Source organism: Corapipo altera, unplaced genomic scaffold (assembly GCF_003945725.1).
Source record: "Corapipo altera isolate COAL_440 unplaced genomic scaffold, ASM394572v1 52, whole genome shotgun sequence".
NCBI classification, from domain to species: domain Eukaryota; kingdom Metazoa; phylum Chordata; class Aves; order Passeriformes; family Pipridae; genus Corapipo; species Corapipo altera.
In genome coordinates, this window is record NW_020884930.1 from 2,766,369 (window position 1) to 2,790,265 (window position 23,897).

General features: G+C 39.6%; 1 protein-coding gene across 2 annotated transcripts; it reads left to right on the top strand.

Moving 5' to 3' along the window:
- Nucleotides 1-1,602: 1,602 nt before the first annotated feature.
- On the top strand, nt 1,603-23,612 carry RIPK2 (receptor interacting serine/threonine kinase 2). Of its 2 annotated transcripts, none has more exons than XM_027659087.1 (11): nt 1,603-1,984; nt 4,832-4,985; nt 6,155-6,310; nt 8,581-8,738; nt 13,154-13,203; nt 13,556-13,717; nt 16,588-16,673; nt 16,854-16,943; nt 17,376-17,481; nt 20,486-20,668; nt 21,481-21,927. In XM_027659087.1, exons 1-11 carry the CDS (start codon nt 1,794-1,796, stop codon nt 21,612-21,614), a joined length of 1,470 nt encoding a protein of 489 aa, XP_027514888.1. In that variant the 5' UTR covers nt 1,603-1,793; the 3' UTR covers nt 21,615-21,927. The 2 variants fall into 2 exon arrangements, with proteins under 2 accessions (XP_027514888.1, XP_027514886.1); XM_027659085.1 differs by having other exon boundaries at nt 1,610-1,984; nt 21,820-23,612.
- Nucleotides 23,613-23,897: the final 285 nt, after the last annotated feature.

A 23,897-nucleotide genomic window follows, 5' to 3' on the forward strand; every position in this document is an offset into this window, starting at 1 on the left:
CAAAATGGTGTTAGGGATAGGGCTTAGGGAGTCACAACACCCACAGTTCCAGGAACACTGTGCATGCCAAGGGAAGCATGGCACTGCACCAACATTGCTGCCTCTACATCCACATTTTAGAACCACAATAACTTCCTTGAGGTTTAAGTTAGTATACTTAAAAATATAAATATACATTAAATCAACACAGCACATTGCAATAAGGTGCAAATAATTTTTTAGTACAGTGACATAATATCTTAATGGGAAATATCATAAGCATGTATTTACACATTGGTTTTGTAGTGCTTGCTTACAGTAATTGTCCGTTGCATAATATTTTCTTTAGGAAACAAAATCCTTCTTATATATCAAAGCTGAAACAGTATGACAAATAGTACTACCAGCATGATAAATACAGAGAGGGATATGCATAAACAGATACCCAAAACATGCATATTGCAAATATTGCCTCAAAATTACAGTTCCGGGAAACCACCTAGTGGATCTAAAGGACACAGGCTAAGTGAAAACTGAAAGTAGAGTAAGTCACTGCTTGCTTTATATGGCTGCTCAGTATGTTCGTAATGCTGCAGCATTTGGAGGATATAAGTCATCCAAGATACAAGAAAATTGGAAAAACAGCAAAGCTACTAAAGTACTAGGACCTAAACAGAATGAAAAAATAGTTGCCATGCCTTAAAATGAATGCTGTGAAATATTGAACAACATCGTAGGCTGAAAACTTAGCTCCTTTCCCTCATTCTAACCAATCCATATGTCTCACCATTACTGGGAGAGGAGAGGTGAAAAGCCACAGGTGCTTAGGCCCTGATCCACACACATGGAAAGGTGATTTGCTGTTTACCTCTATTTCATCCTGTGGAACTGTCACTCCTTGTGGAAAGCTACAGACCTCTACCTCTAAATTAAAGTATTTTGTTAGTCTGTGAGAACTTGACTTGGTGAATAGGCCTTACAAAACCTTCCTGCGCAACCCTCACGTAAAGCTCTCATAAACACCTCAGTGTATCAGGCAGCTTGCCTTCAGCAGGGGCAAGGGTGAACTTGCACTTACTGGAAATTTCGAAATTACCTTTTTGAAATGTCACTATCCTTAAAAGTCTTCCTAGTACAGACAGGAGATAAGCAAGTGCATGAGATAACGCTCTTCTCACTTCACCTGAGCAGTGAACACATACGGGATGGGGCACTGAGCAACCTGGTCCAGTGGAAGGTTCCCTGCCCACGGCAGGGGAGTTGGAACTGGGTGATCTTTAAGGTGCCTTCCAACTCAAACCATTCTATGATTCTATGGAGTGAACAAATCACTGCGGCGATCTGCGTTCGGCTCTGGCATCCTGCATCATCTTTCGGAAACAGAACTAACACGTCCCTCGCCGCCCTCCCGGACGGAGGGGGATGCTTCCCTCTCTCCCCCTCTCCAGCCTGAGTAATGCCCCCCGGATGGGGTGGGGGGGGATGTTCCATCCATGGCCGAGGGACGACTCCCGGTACCGCGCTCCCCTGGCTCCCCGAAGGAGGAGAGTGACTCCCGCCTGGCGCCGCTCTCCCTGGGGTCAGCGGGGACCGGCTCTGCGCTCCCTCAGCTCGCTCCTCCCACCGACGCGGGAACCGCGGGAGGCCCTTTCCGTGCGGAAGGGAAGTGGCTCGTCCGTGGGGCAGGAGGAGAGGATCGCCGGCACACTGGGGAGGAGGCGGGCCGGGGAGGTGTGGGGTGAGGCGGGGAAGCGGAGTGAGGGGAGAGGAAGGAGCGGCGCTCCTTGCTCTCCGGCGCCCGGTGGAGTGGGAGGATGAGCGGCGGGGACGGCGGTGAGGGCCGGGCGGGCGCCATCAGCTACGCTCTTCCCTCCATCCCCTCCAACAAACTCCCGGACTTGCGTTTCATCAGCCGCGGCGCTTACGGGACCGTGTCCGCCGCCCGCCACGCCGACTGGAGGGTCCCAGTGGCCCTCAAATGCCTGCAGGGGCCGCTGCTAGACAGGTAACGGGGTGGGGAGGGGGACCGCCGGGATGGGGCATCGCTGGGGGGCGGCCCGGGGGCAAGGACCGAGCTGAGCCCACCTTTCCCTAAACTAAGCAGGGGGTCCCACGCAGCCAGAAAGGGGTCGAGGTGCCGCGGCGAAGATGCCGGCGTGGGATTCTCAGGTCGGTGAATCAGTCCTGGTGTTCTGGTAGGCAGCGTTGCATTAAATCCCTGTGAAGGGGATTCCCAGGAAGAGTGAATCGGCTTGAGCCACGAGAAAGCACGTACCAGCCCCGGAGCTTCCTCTCTTTCGATTGTCGGAAATGGGTGGTTTCGGTCTCGATCAGCGGGACTCTAATTAAATTGTTTCTTTTGGAGGCTTTTTATTATGCAGTGTGCACCTTGATTCCTCCTCAAGGTGGGATTGGCACAGTTTGGCTTCTTTCCGGGTCTGCTGGTTAGTGACCGTTTTGTTGAAGTATCAGCAGGATGTTAAAGCACAGTGATTGCTAATAGATTTGTAGTTTACGGAGAGAGAAAGAATATAGAGAATATAGGGAATATGCACTAAGGATTCCTTCTAGCTCCTAGAATAAGCTTCTCTGTCACAATGCACAATTATTATTTTTTCCCCAGATCTCACAGTACTGAGAGAAGCTGATTTAAAATAATAGGCTTGTAGGCCCCCATGTACAACTGATATTTTCAGTGCTGCAGTCATGTTCCCCAATTTCCAGGAACCCGAACAGCAACATGTTTATTGCAGGAGCTATCACTCCATGTAAAGGGGGCAGCAAGTTATAATTTTTCATCCATCTCTGTCTCATTCAATCCCTAGGGTGCCAGGATTTTACCATATCAATGTAAATTTGCCTCTTCTAGGCTGTCTGAAGCCTACCTGACTGCAAACCTGCCTCTTGAGTCTTATCTTGGTGTCTTCCAGCTTTATTACCTCAGGTTTCTCTGATCTAGTACTATGCCTTTAGGCAGGGTAGCTTCACTCAAAAAGGCTGCTAGTCTTGTGATCCAGTATACTAGATTATGACAAGTTGTTTCAAACTCTTTTACCTCTTATTACACAGATATGTATACATGGGCTTTATCTCTGAAATCTTGCCTGAAATCTCAGTTATGTTGTGTTCTCTGGGGGAGGAAGGGGTGTTGTGTTTTTTGTGGTTTTGTTTTTGGGGGTGTTTTAAATGTCTGCTTTAAATCCCTGCTAATCAGGAATACAGTGTTTATCCTCAGAACTCAGCTGGGGAAAAACATCAAATGTTATTTTTGGCCTTGCAAGAGTTTGGATTAGTGTGACATCTTACCTATGAAATTATGATGAAAAGGGAAAGCAAGGTAATCAAAATAATTCAGTCACTTACCAAAGCTCAGAAATGCTATTAGAAGACTGAAAGCTGTAAGAAATCTGTTTTACCTGAGTCTCTGCAGCAAGTGATTTGTTGGTTATATAGTATAAAATGCCAGCCTGTAAGTACTTTGAAGAAGAATTCATGGTGCAGTTAATTCCCTAAACGGGAAGTCTGTCCTATGCATGCCAGAATATGGTGTGTGACCAGCCAAAGAGCAAAGCCAGTTGGGAAGCTATTGTGGGCATGTACTCATTTAGGCATTGCTCAGTGCCCTTCTGGTATGGAGCAGACAAAGGTGAAGTGACTTACAGACCCAGGAATAGACTTTGGTATGTTGCAATTTGTTTCCCAGCTACAGCTGAATCCCATGCAAATGTGTCTGGGAAAACCCCTAGTTTCCTTCAAACCTGGTCTTTTCTGGAGAGAGGGAGGAAGGGATAGAGTTGTGTCTTTTGTGCCATGCTTTTCTCAATGGCTGCATTCCTAGAGTTTCCTATAATAAAAGTCTTTTTCTGTCACATAGATAAGGACCTCGATTTCACATCCATCTAAAGTCAAAGTTTTCCTATTGTAAAAGCAGCAGGCTTTAGTTCTCCAGGCTTCCTCTTTTCCCCGTATACCCTGACAGCCTTTTCTTTGTGAGGGCTGGATCCACATGTGTGGGTCCAGGCTGCCCTGAGCTCCATGGACACAAGCGGCTCTCACCCGGGAGCTGTGTAGCCACATTAACAGGGAGCTGTGCTGAACAAATCGTGACGGGCATAGCCCTGGCTTGTACACTGCTGTGCCCCAGCACAGCCCTATTGCTTCTGAATCAGGCTGGTTAATGTCCAAAGGATCAGTTTTAAATGTGCTGTAAATGTCCTGTATCAGGATATTCTAGGCATGTACTTCTACCTGTACCAGTCTCTGCTGGTATAAGATCTAAATCTTTTTTCTCAGAATTATCCTTCTTGGCCCAAATATCCTCATTGTCAACAAACCCATTTTTTGCAAGACTGTTTAAGATATAAGGCATACCAAAGAGCTAATATTTTTAAGGATAGAAGCATACACAAATAAAACTTTAACCTCTCGAATCCACACGCTGCAAGGTCTGAATTTGTAAAGACGCATTAAATCCAAGTTTTTGAGGAGTTTTGAGGTAAAATAGGACAAATGTGGCTGGTTATTACCATCATGGTTACAAAGAATGGTGGAAGTTGGGAGTTCTGACTGTATCCTTGTTTACTGGAAACACGATAAAATGTGTGATGGAAATAGAGAGATTTGTGTGGTGCAACAAAACCAGGGAAGCTGTCTTGTCTTTGCATTTGCAGATTCTAATTTATCTTATACTGTTTTGTTGTCAAAACAGCGTGATAGAAATCAAATGGTGAAAGGTGGTGGTGCTGCACACAGGGATATAATTGACAGAGAATATAGTGAATGCAAGGTTTGCTTTGAGTCTTCTAGTATTGGTGTGGTAATGTTTTTTGTTTGTTTGCTTGTTTTCTTCAAGTGATAGAAATCATCTTCTAAAAGAAGCAGAGATATTACACAAAGCCAGATTTAGTTACATTCTGCCAATTTTGGGAATTTGCAACGAGCCTGAATTTCTGGGGATAGTAACAGAATACATGACAAATGGATCATTAAACCAGCTATTACATGGGGTAAGTGTACATACAGTCTTTAAATAGATACCTGGCTACTGCAAATAGATTGCAGTTTCCGTACTTAATTAGTATAGTAAAGTGTATTATGAATAATATTTCACATTGAAAGACAGTAATTATCATTAGTAGTTTTTGGTGCTCTGATAGACTTTTCTGTATCTCAAAAAGACAACCCAACTCAGTAGATTTAAGTTTTATTGAACTTTTTCCTTTAATGTTGTGACCTATTACTAGCTTTATGTTGAATTATTATGTAGAGTCACTTTAAAAATCTCTGTTGTTCTCTAGTCCTGAAATAGTTATGTGTACTTCAGCCTGGGTTTCAGAATTACTGCCAATATAAATATTGAGGGTTTTTTCCCAAATTTGGGTATTTCTAAAAAATAAATTGAAGATTTTGACTTTATTTTATAGGAGCCAAATGTTGCTAATCTAAACAGTTATGAATATTTATACCAGATCTTATTCTCTAAGTTCTCCTATGCTGAACTCTCAGCTGCTCCCATTAGCTTGGCCTGAATATACAGTGTTGCTACTGTAAAGCTCCTGCAGTTGTCTCAACAGCACCTCTTTTGTACCTTTAATCAGTACTAATCTCATGCATTAGAGAGCTCATCTGTGGGTTTTTCATAGAGGCATTACTGTCAATACAAATTTTAAGATTTCATTTGAGTTTTACTACCTTTTTCTAGGTATATTAATATTTATAAAGGTAATATTTTGTGCTTAGTTTCAACACAGCTTTTTTTTTCCCCCAGTGTCAGTCGAAGATATGATTCTTGACTGCCTTTGTGTAGTACTCATAATCTGTGGTTTGCAAGTTTCATGCAGAAGTTCATCTGTAATTCATATTTCTGCGTGAATGAGTAATGTAGTAAAATGCTCTGTATCATGTATAGCAGTCATGAACTATTATGGGGATGCCAGGGGATGGAAACATAACACTTTTATGCAGTGTTATTTATGCATGATTTATGCATTTGTTTTAACAACTAATCAGTCTAAATCCTCCATTACAGTTTTTTAAGGAGTTTGTGTAACGTATGTTTTAAAAAGATTGCTGCTTGCCCAAGTCACTTTCTTTTTCTTCTAAAATAAGCCTCTGTGTTGTGCTGTTAGATCAAAACAGAGGATTATATTCCAGGTTTGTGGTTTTATCTTGGCAGAAAGACATATATCCTGACATTCCCTGGTGCCTGAGATTCCGCACTCTTTACGAAATTGCTTTGGGAGTAAACTATTTACACAACATGAATCCTCCACTGCTACACCATGACTTAAAAACCCAGAACATTTTGCTGGATGATGAGTTTCATGTCAAGGTAGAGTTATTTAATTCTTATGTTCTTCAGCGTCTAGAATGAGTGAAAGTGTTTTAATTAATTTAGAGGAGGAAGAGTGAGGTTGTGGCCATACAGAGAGGATGTAATTGTATGCTGGACTTTTTCTTCTGTCCTTGCAGACAGAACTTCTGAGTTTTTCTTTTTGAAAACTGCATTGCTGAAGTGTAGATTTTATCCATCTGAAAAGACTAGAAAGTCAGAATTTGGGCTGTTTCTGCTATAGGAGGGGATGATACTCAGTAGTAGTGATGCTCTTGTGTGTCAGCCTTCCAAAGGTAGCTACATCTGGCCCTTTCTGAGAAGAAAATAGAGAGTGTACCTGTCTGAGATACTCAGACAAGTTACTTTTGGAAGACAGTAGGTCAAATTCAAATGTTAATACCCCATTGGATATTTATCATGCAATATATACTTATCTATTCTCTTAGTTTAGTATAAGAACATGTAAAACATCACTGTGAAATCGGGACATGTTGGAAGATGGCTTTTGTGACACTTCTGAGAACAAGCAAAGATACACAGAGAAGTAACAGTAGTTTAAAGCTTCAATTCTGCCTTTTGAAATATCACTGCCATGATGTGAAAAAAAGACTAAAAGTACTTCTGACAAAATGGTTAGATGCTTCCATAACTGCAAGAGTTGAGTGTGTTGCTTCTTGTTTGGTTTTTTTTTAAAGATCCTTTATTTTTATGATTGCTAGAATATATTATTCAAGTAAATGGAAGTAAGAGATATTTTGCACTGAATTTATACTTGAATGGTGAATGTTTAAATTTTTACCATGAGACGAATCCTGTGAGTCCTTCGAGCAAAGATCCAGTGCTGCTTTCTTTTCTCTGTTGCACAGAAATTTTTCTTGGCCGCAGTGTGCCTCACGCGGCTTTGTCTCCGCTCACACCCTCAGCAGGTCATACCTCCTCCCACTCAGTTGTGCTGGTATTGCCATTTCTCGAGCTTCCTGATAAACCTGATCAGGGGACTAGTCCAAGTAATTTTTTTTATCCACTCCATTTTTAATCCCTAACAGCACTGGTGTGGTTTGGTGCTCTGACTGAGTGCATCTGAACAATTGTTTTGCTGGAGCAATTGAAAGGAATAGCTTAACTCTTGCACACTTGCCCTGCCTCCCGTAAGGAGTGTCTTAGGGTTCTAAGTGTCTTTTAGAGGTAAAGCAAGATTCTCTAGAATTAGGAGAGCTGACAGGAAACACAAGGAAGGTTATCACCTATGCTAAATAGAAGTATTGCATATGTATAAAAGTAACACCACTAAGCGCTACTGACTGTCCCTGATCTATTGAATGAGCAAGAATTAAGACAAATTACAGTGAGGAAAGCTTGATGAGAGTGAGTTGTAGAGAAAAATGTTACTTTTCATTGGGTATTTTGACTGTACACTCTTCAGAAAGCTTGTTTTTGATATTTTAGCTGCCACAGTGCTTGCACAGGCATCTTCATTGAAAATGATTTTGCTCTTACACAAATACTGGCCAAGTGCAGCGCTCGTAGCTGGCTGTTTATCTTTCTCCCTTGTATACCAGGCACTCTGCTGGCTGTTTGTGTCCCTGTCCATAACCTAGCCTGATGACATCCATGCTGGCTCATGGATGTCTGAGGATGTAAACTGAAGTCAGTTAATTCTTTATGTAGATGTACTGTAACCTGTAGAAAGGGACCAGGCTCCAAGTTGCACAGTAAAGAAAATATTCAGCAGCTTTTTGCAGAACAGAATTTCAGAATATCAAATTTATTAATTCAGGATTAATATATCACAGTTTTGTGAGTGAGATGAAGTGCTCTAAAATTTTTCTGAGAGAGGAACTGCCTTGGCATATTGGCAAGCTAAGTTACATAGAGCTATTATGATTTATACTAAACTTGTGATTTCTTCATAACCAGGGAGCTAGAAGTAATCAGTGATTTTTATTTGCTTTTTTTCAACACAAGAAAGTGATTTTTGTCATAAGGTACAGATTTCTCTAGCAGATTCCCCAGCCATAGAGTATATGTGTTCTTCCTTAAAAGAACAGCATAGGGCAGTGCTAGAGGGATAGTGTGAGTCATGATCTGGGAATACTTTATGAAGTGGAGTTGATGTTTCCTGTTGCTAGAGGAACCACATACTCTTTGTATGTCAGGTTAAGGACTTTGGGTGACCCCTTCTTCCGAGCATACTTCAAGAATTTTTAACAACTGTCAACAGATAAATCCAGTTTTTCTTCTAAGAACAACTGATTTGACCTTTCCAGATTGCAGATTTTGGCATGTCCAAGTGGCGTGTCATATCCATGTCACAATCACGAAGTGAATCCTCTTTGCCAGAAGGAGGGACAATTATCTACATGCCACCTGAAGACTACAACCCCAGTCAGAAAACCCGGGCAAGTGTGAAACATGATATCTACAGGTAACTCATGTTCTCAAGTGCGCTTTGAAATTTGAATTCAGATTTGATTTTCTGAACCTAGATTTTAACATATTCTCAGCAATTCTATTATTTTCAGTAGTGGTAGTATCATATGGGTATAGGCAAAATGAATGGGAAAATAAAAAATAAAAATTGAGTGACTCATTTCTTGTCACCGTGACAAGTGTAATGCTCCAGAAATGAAGCTGGGACTACAGAAGCAGGTAGAGGAGACTGGTTTCTTTAAAGGATACACATACAGACAATGTAGGGAAAGAAAAAAGCTATTCACACCATTAAGTCAATGCACATACTCTTGTAATCTGTGCAGATCAATTAACATAATTTGCAGAATCATCATCATCATCATGGCTAGGCTTCGCGAACGAAGATTTGGGAAGGCTCTATCCACATTTGTTACAAGCACACTGGTGGTTAACGAGGCCAATACGAGACAGACATATCGGACTGCAAAAGGCACAGCAGAAAGACTCCTTAGATGGTGTATTCTGCAAGACATGATTCTTTCTGCATTGTCTTTTCTCCTTGAGAGTGATCCTGCGTGTGTTCTCGAAGGAAACAGCAGCATTATAGATGGTGTGTCTCCAGACCTCCCAATTTGAGGCCAGAGTAGAGCAGTTATAATGATCAATATGGCCAAGGCTGAGATGTTGTTTCAGGGAGTCTTTGTATCTTTTCTTCAGGGCTCCTCCCTTGTGGCAGCCACTGGCAAGTAATTTGCAGAATGCACTCAGGGGAAAGAAGAAAACATGTTTTTGGAAAGGGAGTAGGTAAAAACAGGTTAGTGGGGTTGGAGGAAGTATTTAGAGGGATCTACTCAAGGAATAACTTACTTTATGGAAGTTCAGGTAGTTTTGCATTGGTCAGTTCTGAGTAGAAGTAATAGAATAGTAAGGAGGGTGGTGGTGGCCCTTATAACACAATTGCTCTGAGGATGTTAGAATTACGGTTAAATAGTCTGAAATGGTTTGGAGAGCTCAAAGATTACTTGAAGGATTTGGGGGGAGTTGTCATGTAAATGGAGATCGAGGAGGCATAAAGAGGCCCAGCACTGTGACAAAGTCCATCTCTCTGCTGCAATCTTTGATAGGATTGTATCTTGGTGAGAGATGACCGTTCTCAAAAGAGTCTTAGTGACTTCTAGGGAGAGTACTATTTATCTTAATTATCCCTTACCCTTAAGGGGCACATGAAGTTTCTTGATGTTCCTGTCCAAAAAATACAGATGGCAACATATCTGCTCTCCTCACCCTTTGATGAGAAAATACACACTAGGAAAACATTGAAAAAGGAAAAATGGTATATTATGGGAAAAAAAAAGTATGACTGGTTTCTTAATTAGTGAATGGAGATTAGGAAGACAGATGATGTTAGGAAAAATATATTTGCAGAGGAATAACAACCAAATGGGAGAAAATAAAGAGAGAACACATCAACAGAAGGGCACAGAAAACTGATAAATTAGGAAGGAAAGAAGCTGTGTGAGAAGAAAGAAAAGAAACTGAGACAACATCGGAAAGAAGGATGACAGGTCATGCAGGAAGACGTGAAGTGAAGGACCTCCAGAAAGGCCACACAGGAAGATCTGTGCTCATGTAGTGCTCATGGGTTGGTCCTGGCTAGACCAAAGGCACTCTCACTCCCCTGTGCAACTGGGCAGAGAAGAGAAAATGTAACTAGGAGTTCATGAGTAGAGATAAGGACCAGGAGAGATCACTCATCAAATACCATCACGGGCAAAACAGACTCATAGTGGGGATATTAATTAAATTTATTACTAACAAAATCAGAGCAGGATAATGAGAAGTAAAATAAATCTTTAAAGTACCTTCCTCCCTTTCCCCAGCCTCCTTTCCAAGTTCTACCTCCTCCCCCCCAGCAGCGCAGGAAGACGGGGAGTGGGGGTTATGGTCAGTTCATCACAGGTTGTTCCTGCTGCTGCTCAGGGAGAGTTGTCCTTCCCTTGCTCCCCGTGGGGTTCCTCCCATGGGAGACTGTTCTTCACAAACTGCTGCCATGTGGGTCACTTCTCCGTGGGGTGCAGTCCTTCAGACACAGGCTGCACCAGTGTGGGTCCCCCACAGGGCTACAAGCCCTACCAGGAAAACCTGCTCCAGCATTGGCTCCTCTCCCCACGGGTCAGCAGATTCCTACCAGGACCCTGCTTCAACATGGGCCTCCCGTGGGGTCACAGCCTCCTTTGGGCATCCACCTGCTCTGGACTGGGTCTCCACCACGGGCTGCAGCTGAATCACCACCACGGGCTGCAGCAGGGGCACAGCTGCCTCACCATGGTCTGCACCACGGGCTGCAGGGGAACCTCAGCTCCTGCACCTGGAGCACCTCCTGCCCCTCCTGCTGCACTGACCTTGGTGTCTGCATTGTTGTTCACATATTCTCACTCCACTCTTCTCTGGCTGCAATTTCATCTGTGCAGTAACTTTTTTTCCTTCTTAAATATGTTATCACGGAGGTGTTACTGTCATTCCTGATGGGGTCAGCCTTGTCCAGTGGCAGGTCTATCCTGGAGCAGTCTGGCGTTGGCTCTGCCAGACATGGAGGAAACTTCTGGCAGCTTCTCACAGAAGCCACCCCTGCATCCCCCCAACTACCAAAACCTGGCTATGCAAACTGAATACAGCTCACTATCAGAAGGAGATTCTATAAGCAGAGATAAGAAAGAAAAACAGGAACGGTGTAAAGGGGAATGCTTCAGTGTTGTAGAACTGAGAAAATAATCTTGAATTGTAGAGAGATTCCAAACTGAATGAAAGGCTGCATGTCTAGTTGACCACAGCTGAATGTTGTTGAGATACTTAAGCTAATTTGTGAGGAAGGATCTTCTTAAAGAAACAAATAATTTAAACAACAGTCAAGCAGCATTAACTGTTACGAAAGGGACAAAAAAATCAGCCTGCATAAATTTATCAGGAATGCATCAAAAAACAGACTTTCTGACAGGGAGGACTGTTTTTATTAAAAATTGCATGAATAAATTTTATCATTGATTAATGTTAAAATATGAACAGAATAAGTTAGGAAAACTCAGTTTATATGATTGATTTTAAGCACCAGTTATTTCTTTCTTAAATTTTTTGATTCTTCTTAATTACTAGCCATCAGATGCTTAAAGGCAGTTATATGTATGCAAAATGTGGCATTTCTTAGTGATGTAGGAAAGTAGCTTAGTATATTCACACCAAGAGTGTGGAGCAAGCCTTGAGAGCAATTTACTATGGTGATTATTATCTGGAACAATGCTGTGATAATGCTTGTAAAGACTTGGCCTGGAAGCATGGAACTACACACTTGTCAGCACCTCGCATTTATTCTGAAGTTACAGAAGCACTGAAGCTTTAGCCTGGATTATCTTTTCTAAATCTGGGTAATGGAACGAGATACTAGAGTAATATGGTAGGATTAGTATTAGGACCTTTCAGGATAAATCATGGAATAGAGCTTCATTCACATATGGCAGAATATGCCAAGAGAAAATTGGAGAGCATCATAAAATGTAGTGATAGCTTTGATGAAATTTTTGATTTGCATCTGAAAAAAGGACCAGGAATGGAATGCTTCATTGAAATGAAATCATCTAAACTGGTTCAAATTACAAAGTTGTTTAAAGTTATCTTTTTTAATATACCCTGATGGCTGAATAGAGTGACTAGTCTACTAAAGGTGGAGCAAGCTTGTACTCACTGAACCACTTCCCTTTCATGTTGATGTGAATGGAAAGAAAAGGCCACCAGTTTTAGTAAGCAGATGTGTGTTCAGTCTCCTAGCAGTAGTTCAGAGTGGTGTTCCCAAGAGTCGCTTTTGGAAAGTGAGCGCTGTGGGAAAGTGACATCTCTTCCTGTAGAGGAGATTGCACGTGTTGAAGGTGCGTATATGGGAGGGGAAGCTGGAGTGTGCATCCTGAGTGGAAGTTCATACCTTAGGTGTGCGTCAAAGCCATCCTCCCTGCTAACACCCAGCTTCCCTCAGGAATGTCAGGGAGTGTCAATCTGGACTGGGGAAATGCCACAGTATTGCTGTTAGGACAGAGCAGTTGGGTCTCTGGGACTCAGTTTGTGGGCTGAGATTTAAACTGCATGTGCATAATTCACAACATATTACTAGAACAAAGTTAATACAAGTTTGGAATAGGAGTTTATGTGATATGTACCTTTTCTGTATTTAATATTAACTAGTTCTAGTTGAAGTCACTGGTTAAAACTCCTGTTAGTTTTCATATATTCAGCCATCATTGTAGTTAGCTACAGTCAGTCCCATGTGTGTTTACAGGACCATTTACCAAAATGTTTTACACAAAATATAAAGCTGAGCACACTGTGTTATTAAGTGTTGGTAATCTAAAATAACGCCTTCTATACTTTTTATACTTTTAACAGTTATGCAGTTATCATGTGGGAAGTGATGTCAAGGAAACGGCCATTTGAAGGTAAGGCCATGTCTTCCTTTAATTTATTTTTCCCACCTTATGTAAAGGTTAAACCTGAGACCTGGGTACCAAGGCACTTCATTTTAGAGGTTACTTTTTAATGATTCAATTTGTAAGCTTGTTGAAGAACACTTTGAGATACTTTTCAAATTAGACTCTTTCTTGGTATTGTGGGGGGTTTTTTTATTACAGTGTTGTTTTATAAATTAAAAATACATTTTTTTTTAAAAAGAAACATGAACTTATTTTGATGAACTGTAAATACTATATCTGCAAACTGAATTATTCCTCCTGTAGTAAGCTGTTTATTTTGCATGTATTTCTAATGACTGCATGATATCTGTTTTGACAGAAGTTATAAACCCCTTGCAGATAATGTACAGCGTGTCACAAGGACAACGACTAGACTTAAGTGAAGAAAGTTTATCAATGGACATTCCTCATCGAGTGCTCATCATAAGACTGATGGAAAGTGGATGGGCACAAAACCCAGATGAAAGACCATCATTCTTAAGTGAGTTTGCCTTGCGTTATGAGAAAAGATTTTTAAATTACGAGATTTCTCTGGGACATGGTTATTACAGACCAAGGTTATAGTAGCAAAAGGGAAATGGTAAGGATGTGAAGAGATATATGTGCTTGGTCTTGTTGCTTATGATAAGGGTCTTGGCTGCTTCTATCATGTATGTAAACAAATGTTTATTAATGGAATTACATGTGTGCCATAAAACCACGTTGTTTGTTGAAGTCTTTTGCATTTACCATCTCTTAATTTAACTGTAAAAAAGCAGCATGTTTTGTTTGACTACTTGTGTTTGGGTTTTTTTGTTTGTTGTTGGAAGAGGATTTTGTTTTCTTAAGGTGGGGGAAGTGAGTACAGAATGAGTACTGTGGGATTTACAAGCAAGCTGGTGAACACACCAACAAACCATTGCACATCAGATAAACCATAGCAACTTCATCTTGTGTTTACATCTCAGTATAAATCTTTTTCACTGAGACTTTGTCTTTGATTGTTCCACCTCCTTTATCAAACAAGAACTTAACTTTTCGTCTTTTCTATGTTCAGCTTTTTGTCCATGAAACCAAATACAGCTACGTTCAGCCTTTTTTACAATGGTTTGCAGAATTTAGAGAATAAGACTGAAGTGTGAGCTTGTAGAGATTAGAGTGGCAGAGTGTGAACTGGAAAAGTTGTGGTTTTATTTCTGAAAGCCTGTGTTTGACCTTAACCAGCACACCTTACTTGCATAAAGGTAATTCCATCAAAATTGGCAGAGAGGGATTACCTGTTTTCAGTTGTGAAATTTGCTCTTGTGACTGTTGCTGTGGTCACATATGTCAGGGTGGTGAAGTGAACAGTGGTTCCTGCAGCTGCCTCACTGTGCTTGTTTAATTTGCATGGGCTTTACAAACTTTCATCCTTCCCCTTTAGAAAATGTGATTCTAATTCAGTATGGAAAGCTGTGTTGCCTTGGAGAACTAAAATGTAGAGTAAGAGAGTTACTGAAAATATTCAAACATAGAACAGTACAGAGATCTGTTGCTCAAAGATGCAGTTACTCAAATGCCAGGGTTTTTTAGTTGATACTTTTCGCTTTTAGGGTTTGATTTGATGGGGGTGGGGATGGGGGAGGGGGTATGTTTGGTTGGTTGGATTCATAACTTTGGGGTTTTGCATCCATTTAGCAGAGGACAAAATAGGAAACATCCAAACACATACAACATCTTCATGTTGAGTTTACAGTCCAAAATTAATTACATGATTTTTTGAGGCACTTTTATTTTTACCTTAAGAACATTTCGAAATGCCAGATTATGTTGGAGTCTGATTTGTGTGTAAATTGTGGGTATATATTTTATTTTTTTCAAGCAAGGAAATATATCTATTTAGAATATTTTCTAAAATCAAAAAGAATAAACTCATAATCGTATTTCTGTATGTGTTCTTGCTTTCCTCTGCCAATTAACAAAAAAAATCAATTAAAGTCTGTGGTCACACTGAAGGGATAATTACCTGGGATATGTACTACAGTCTGACCAAACTTGGGTTCAGTTATTAGTGCTGTGCCTGTAGTAAGATGATCTTTGAAAAAAAACATGCATTGCTTTCCCTCTACTATCGTAAAAAGAAAGAGGAAGTTACAAAACTCTTGCAAAGTTAAGGGAAGTAAAGCTCACTAATGGGGAAATTTTGCAATTACCATAGGACAAGGACACAGACACACAAACAAAAACACCCAAACCCCCTTTTTTTTAAAATAAGCTTTAAATAGAAAGGCTCATCTAACCTCTCTTCCTTAGAAATAGAGGATAAAGACTGCTTATCACCATCTCTCCATATACACTTAGAGTGTGTCCCTACAATTTAATTATAGTCAAAATTATAGTCAACAAAAATTAACAATACTAGTATTTGAGTGTGGAAAATTATATGCCTTTAAAACTGTGGTTTAGCTGATACAAGAAAATAAGAATCCCAGTATTGAATGTAGGTCTTGAAGATGCTAGTGGATAAAAGTTATTAGGAAAGAAGAGTGGTAAAATTGTAGTAAAAAGTAAAAATATGCTAACAAGGATGCAGTGTGACAGGTTATTAGTATGATAAATGAGTTCTGCTGAATCAGTGAGTTCATGGAAATGCAGTAGAATTCTGATACGTATCGTCCTTTCCTGAGGTTTTGTTATATTTGAGCACAGTTTCAAAGATATTTTTATAATATAGTCATCTCAAAATTTTTAATATTTAGTGTTATAAACTTTTGGAAGCAAGAGAGCATGTGATCATTTCCTTATTGTACTGTCCTGTGCCTCCCTCTGTGAGCAGATGATTTCAACTTCTTTGGCTTGCTGCATTTGGTGAGAATGAGAACAATATCATTTGGTTTCACTGGATATGATAGTCAGTGCCTTGACTATCCCATCCTCTCTGGCCCTGCCTCACAGCGTGTATTCTGGATAGTGCTGTGTTGGAGGTGCGTTTATTTTCCTTGTATAAATTTTTAACATCTCTTCTGGAGTGGGAAATCAGCAACACACTCTGAGGTCTCATGGTGTTTGGTCCCATTCAGCTAATCAGGCTTGATGGGTCTACCTTGAAACACAGCAAACTCACCAATCTGTCCATTCCAGGAATGCAAGAGTTGCAGCACAGTCCTGGATCTCTTTTGTTACAGAATGATGCAGTGGCCAGATCAGGACAGGGTTTCTTTTAGTGGTGTGAACTGTTTTAACATGTGGAAGCAGGAAACTTCTCTTTAGCAGCATGTGGTTTGATATATGTCAATAGACACATTCTTTTGTAAATGTAAGAAAGATGCTTTAGCAAAATGACAACTTGATTTCCACTTCAAACCATTCACAAAGTACTCTTTCTTTGTTTAGAATGTTTAATAGACATTGAGCCAGTTCTGCGGACATTTGATGAAATAGCTATGCTGGAAGCAGTAATTCTGTTAAAGAGATCAAAGGTAAGTAGCTTTTGTTACAGTTTTGAATTGGTCAAATAAGTTGGTAACTTTTGCTTGCTAAAAGAAATGTGATCTCGTTTGTCATGTATCTAATCTTGTATCTGGTTGAAGCCTGTGTCTGTACAGAACTGTCATCTTGTCTTATAGCAGAAATTTAATACAGGTAAATGTCTCTTCCAGTCACTATATGAATCACAGTGTATTTACAAGAGTGGAAAGAAAGCAAATGTGGAGCAGATTTCTCTAAATATACCTCTGAATCCCCAAAAGGTAAATATTTTACATATTGCATTTGGTATGTCAGCATCCTGTGAGCTTAAGGAAGGATTAACTTAGTAAGGGGAGTTGTTCTGCACCTTATTTTCCTGTGCAGTCAGGAAAGGCATAAAATTCATCACTTGAACCAGAGTGTAACAAATGCATAGCCATATAGGGCTATTTTGATCCTTAATGCTTCTGCTTTTGGTTCTTACTGGTATTTAAACTTGTATACAAAATTGCTGTCACCTTGGGAAAAATACACATATTAGGATTATATGATTTCCTCAGATTTACTTTTTTTTATTCGTGTTTTTATTCATGTTCTTTTATTGAGCATTTAGATAGCAGGGAAACACAGTGATGGGGAAATTCTCTGTAAAAAAATTGCAGCTTCATATTTATTTAACGTGCATGTTCAATATACACCTGGATTTATTTCAGGAAACATATTCTGGCTCTATACAATGTGATGCACTTCCCCTTCGGAGCATCTCTCCAGATATATCAAAACTCAAGTCTATCCCACAGTGTAATATCTTTTCATCAGGTGAGATACTCTTGACTTTGTGTAAATTTAAGTTGCCATTGCAGCTTTACACTCCCACTGTGACATTGCATTTACATAGTAGGAAATTGGGTCTCTGTTTATGTCGGAAAATAATGTGTTTTTTAAACTTAGTGCTTTGAGTAAACTAGAGGTTTTAAGCTCTGATTTTCTGTTCTTGTCACTGAGAAATCTCCACAGCTGACAGCTTTAGTTTTCCTGCTCTGGGTTGTTAGTTCAGAGATAACATTTACTTGTCCCTTAATTGTCCCTTAAAACTCTTGGTGGCTTAGTTAACTGCCTTTTTTTTTTTTTTTAATCTGTGAACTACTTCTAAATATAAAAAGGCTACACATTTTTAGGCATTTTTGAAGCTGAGTAAACTCAAAGTTTCCAGTGCAGCTCAACCTCTAGATCATTTTTAATTCAATAAATAAAAATGGCTTTAATAGATTGCCTTGCAAAAGTTGCAAGACTTGCACAGACCTTTTGTAGCTGTCCCGTTTTCTGAATAAAAGTTGGCAAAATTCCCTCAGAAAACTCAGTTTTGAAGTTTTGCTGACACGAGAAGCCAGAAAAATGCAGTGGGACCCAGGTGGAGTAGCAATATATTGTGAAACTAAAACTGCATTCAAGTTTATTCCATTGGTGGAATGCAAACATATTTCAAAAGAATGGAGTATCCTCTGGCTTTGCAGGGACCAGTAATGTGAAAGCAGGCAAAAAATTGACTTCAGTGCTATAAAGTATGGACATAAAAAAGGAGTTTTTTCCCTTCCGTAGCAAGCTTTTCTTGGGAATTTCTTTAAGTTTAAACAGCTTTTTTCCCTCTTCCCATTTCATTTCTGATTCAGAGAGTAATCCTTTCATATATTTTGTTTTGCTAGGTGAACTTTTGAAGTCCCTTTGTAAAATATGCTTCTTTATTCTCCTGGTATGCTACTAGTCCTCCTTGTGCATATTCTAACTTGAGTCATTAAACTAAGACTACCAGACCTCTACTTACTACTATGAAAGACATGACAAATGGTTCTTTGCCTTAAAAAAACCCTCTACTCAGTATACCTTAGAATTGTATTTTACCTTTATCACAAGACTCTTCATTACAGAATAATCTACCTAGATTTTTTTTCCTCATCTCGCTTCCAGTCTGTAGACCTGCTTGAAGCAGAAAATTTAGATCTCATATTTTCCTTCTGAATTTCCCCTTCTATCACTTCAGTCTTCTAGGTCAACTAGGTTCTTTCTGAGTAACTTGTGTCAACCTGTTTTTTTTTTCTGAATAACATCTGAATAAATCCCATTACCATGTTTCTCTTTGAGGGAGCTGGAGTTGTTTAGCCTAGAGAAAGGGAGGCTCAGGAGAGACCTTATTGCTTCCTACAACTACCTGAAAGGAGGTTGGAGCCAGGTGGGGGTCAGTCTCTTAACCAACAAACAATATTAACAAGCAATAGGATGAGAGGAAATGGCCTTGAGTTGCGCCATGGGAGGTTTAGATTGAATATTAGGAAAAATCTATTCACAGAAAGGGTTGTCAAGCATTGGAACAGGCTGCCCAGGCAAGTGGTTGAGTCAGCAACCCTGAAGATATTCAAAAGACATGTAGATGTGACACTAAGGGACGTGGTATAATGGTGGACTTGGCAGTGCTGGGTTAATCGTTGGACTCGATGATCTTAAATTCTTTCCAACCTAAGCGATTCTGTGATTTTATGATTATACTTTTTATGCTGTGATCACTAGTCAAGGTCATTCTCTCATATCAGTAAAATCCCAGTACTTTTATCTTTATGTTATTAAATTAAACTTGTGTGCCTAAGGATCTATAACAATCTATCCCAGCAGAGCTGCTTAAAACACTTTTCTTAAATCATCTTTCACTCATAGTGGTTGTTTCTTAATTCTTTCTCATTCATGCAGTAGATAATATCTGCTGCTTCACACTACATAGCTCTGCACAACTTTCTCTCTTGTTCATGAAATAAAATACTAGTTACTGTGAGTTCTAGTCCACTATTTTTAAAATACCTAGAATGTAATTTCTTCCACATTTTCCTATTCTTGCTTCATGTACTTATAGACATATTCTTCTACAGGTCAACAGTGAACTGGGAATACACCTTCAGATTCCCCCATTGGACAGGTAATCCCGAGTTGTCCATGGGGCTACCTCATTTTTTCTTTAGATATTGATCTGAATTCTTATATCTGCATCTCTGGTTCTTAGTTAACATCTCTTTATCAAGTGACACTGTGAAAGTCTGTAATGAAAACTGTTTACAGATTAGGCATATGTCCTGTAGTATGTTTCTCATCAGCTGTTTGTTATCTCTTCCATGAGTCATTCCTACTGCTGCTTTCATATCCATCATCCTTTTCTACAATAAAAAAATCCTAAAACTAGAAACTATTAAGCTTCCCAGGTGATAGAAATACTTTTTCTCTTTATTTGCAAAAGTTTACATGAAGCTTTCTTGAAGTCATATCATGTTTTAATGGACTACAAAAAGCTTCCATTGGCCTCCCACTGAATGTTAACATTGCTCCTCATGTCCTTTTCCTTCACCTGAATCTTTCTTTTAATGTTATCACCTTCATTGTGCTGCCAAACTTCATCAAAATAAATGAATCTGCTTTCACACTGACTTCTAGTTACGTCTCCATATACTCAAAGGATTTATTTTGTTCTTCTAGTCCCTACAAAAAATTTCTGTCACACAGAGCTTTTTCATTAAAGTTCACATCTACTAGATTTATACTCTCAATGTTTCTTTAAAATAAAACAGGACCCCCAAACTCATGGTCAAGCCCTGGTACAATATAAGGAACATAAATGTACTCAGAACTTGAATATAAGGACTAATATGTTGTATATCATGTGAAAGTAGTTTGTTTATGAGTTGTTTTATGGAATTGCTCTAAATAATCTCTGATGGCTTTATTTTATTTGAACATAGAAGTAATACATCTTGCTCTTTTTTTTTTCTCCTTTTTTTTTTCCAAGATGGAAATTCTGGGTGTCTGTACTCTCTCAGCAGCCAGAGTATGGATGACAATATCTCTGTAACTCAGAGTGCCAAACTTCTTGTGCACCCATGCACAAGTAATGTTCCCTCATCTGACAGGAGTATTTCAGATGCCTCGAAGTCTGCATCGTGTATACTGCAGTCGCCACTGACTCCTTCAGGTACAGCAAAACACTGTTTAATTCCAAGACCCACAATAAGTGTTCTAACATCAAATATATGTGTGTATGAAATAGAAACTGGAACTGTTATCCATCTGTAAAATGAAAACAAAGCATCTGCAAATTAAGAATACAAGTAATTCTCTCCTTGTAGACTTAGAATACAAAGTAAGCAAAACCAATGTAAAATGTGACCAAGTACACGTACCTGTAGGTCCTAGGTTTTTTCTTTCCTTTTAAGCAGACTTAATTTCTGCTGCCATGGGTCTTCTTTATCCCATTCCCTTTGCTCATATTATTTATCCTATCCCCTACTGCTGTAGCAATGCTGCAGTCCAGCAGAACAGGAAAAAAACTTAGCTTGAACTAGTCATCTTTGTTGCCTGTCACTTCTCACTTTTTAAGCTTGTCAGTCTTCTGTTCAGTAATGGTGGGGCAAAGAGAAAGCAGAAGCTTTGTCAGCATCTCACACAGAATCTCTACTAATATCTTCTGTGTTAGTCGAGAGCCCACTACATTATATTCCTATCCATCAAATAACTGTTAAAAGTGTGCTTCCAAAAAAATTAACAAAAAGAAACTTTAATGCATGATGAATTATTCAGAAATACATATTTTTGAGGGAACACACAATGACATGCAATTCTATAAAGATTTGTTGCATCACCCTCTTCTGGAAATAGGAGAATCTACACCTTTTCACTATGTGAATCCTCATCTTGAGGAAAATACCAGGAAGCTACAGGGATGTTTTCAGTAAACTTCAATAAAAATCCCCCTGGAAAGTGAATTTACCACCTCTCTCTTTTTAGTACCAGGTCGGGTTGAACACTGGAACAGGTTGCCCATGGAGGCTGCAGAAGTACCATCACTTGGAGATGCTCAAAATTCAGCTGGACAAGGCCCTGAGCAACCTGAGTTATGCTTGAAGTTGGCCCAGTTTTGAGCAGGCTATTAGACCAGATGACCTCCTTGAGGGTTCCTTCCAACCTAAATTATTCTGTGATTCAGATAGAAAAGATACTCTAACCGCCAAATTTGACAAATTGGAGCATTTTAGCAGCTCTTTCTCAGTTTATTCTTTGTTCTATGGCAACATTTATTGACAGACAGTTACAATCCCTTTTTTTTTTAATCCTCTCCAATCTCAGATTTTGTATTGGAAACCATACAGCAGAATGTAGCTCATCAGTGGATCCAAAGTAAAAGAGAAGAAATTATTGATCAGATGACTGAAGCATGTTTGAATCAATCACTGGATGCTCTTCTAGCAAGATTTTTACTCATGAAAGAAGATTATGAACTTATAAGCACCAAACCTACAAGGACATCAAAAGTACGACAATTGCTTGATACTTCAGACAGCCAAGGGGAGGAATTTGCCAGAATTATAGTACAAAAGTTGAAAGATAACAAACAGCTAGGACTTCAACCTTATCCAGACATTGTATCTAATTCTCAAAGACTGCATCCTTAAATTTATTCTCTCTATATGAAACCATGTGAATATTTCTTACAATATGATTCTTGTTTCTATATAGTAGTTCTATATATGTGCTGCTTTGTCCTCACAATGCCTTTGTAGTCTCAGAAATGACACTGAGTTCATCTAGCCTGCATTTGGTGAGTGACCAGTTAATCAGTCGGAGTGCAGTGATAAAGCTGAACATTTGACACTCTTTGACTCACTTTTTTAAAGTATTTTGTTTATACATGACAAAGAAAAACATTAAATGTTCCCTGTTTTACATATTTGCTGTTCATACATAGCCTTTCCTTTCATCTGACAGGATTGAGACAACTCATCTCAACGTGCAGTATTTTGTTTTTCTCCCTCCATCTGCTCTTTCCCATAGAGGAGGCAAATAATCTAGATGCTGTATTCTGGGGTTATTATGCTGTGTGTATAATAAATTTTCTTCCTTAAGCCATACAGGAGAAGAGTGATAGGTGGGAGGAAGTTTGTGTTGCATTTTTACAGGATTTTTTTAATTGTTTTGTTTTGTTTTCTCCATTTTGTTGCCATGGCAAGTGCTTCAGACCACTGCACAAGAAGAATGTCAGTCCAAAGAGAAGCCTTGAGGACAAGGAGGATATTATGCTTATCATCTTTGTTCTACTCAGAACTGATACATTAGAAAGGCAGCAGCTTCAGCCTTTTACATTATTTGCTTACAACTGCTTAAACTTAAACTATTCTTGAAATCATAGTAGGATGAGATCCAGGTAGAGGTTATATAAGGGCATCCTTAGTTAATACCTCTTACATTTCCTTGGTTGATACCTCCCTTACCTTTGTCATCTACCACAAAATCATGTTACTAGATCAAACTTTTAATTAAATTTTCTTTTTAGTATTTATGTGATGAGCAGTAGTTGGGTCTGTACAAGGAACAACCATGCACTACCCTGCCGTGCCAGGCTGGAAGTGATGTGCATGGGTCACTCCTGCCATGACCTGCCTTAACCTTCTCTGGACAACATATCTGCCATCATTTTTTGTCTGAAGGATGGTGCTAACAGGTTGAGGCACAGATGGGGCCACCTGAAAGGAAAAGGTATGTGGAATTTTTTTTCGGCTCATTTCAGAACACCTTAGTGACTTTACCTAGTGACTTCAAAACTACTAAAAAAACTACTGGTTTTAATTTGTCAGAACACAGCACAGGCAGATTTTTGCAAGCACTAATAAATAATTTCAATTTCTGCTGACACTGTATAAAATTTGGTAAGTGGTGGCTGTTTCAAAACCTATAGAGATGTGAGATCTGCCCCATTTCAGTGATTCAAGCCTCAGTGTGGTCATTACTAATTGCCAACAGCTTACTTGTTTCAATATCTTTATTATTTTGTGAACTGAATCACAAGAGTTCAATGTACAGTTTATTGCATAGAAAAGGAGTGGTTTAAAATTCTATTTAATAAAGTAAGTTTTTTGCATAAACTGGGAATTTGCCTTTTATCCTGCTTCTCTCTGGAGACTGGACAATTCAAAATAGAAAGCTGAGACCACGATCATGGAGCAATGAATGGCTGTGCTTTTTTCTAGAACAACCCTAATGAAGTCTAGGAGGGAGAGGTGCTGAGGAAGGCTGCCAGAAATGCCAGTGGGTGTTTGGTGGCAGAACTGTGTGTTTCACTGCATGTCACACTTTAAGCCACATTTGTTCATTACTAGTGGTACCTAAAGAAAGAGCTGTGGCAAGGCGCCAAAATATTGTTTCTTAGA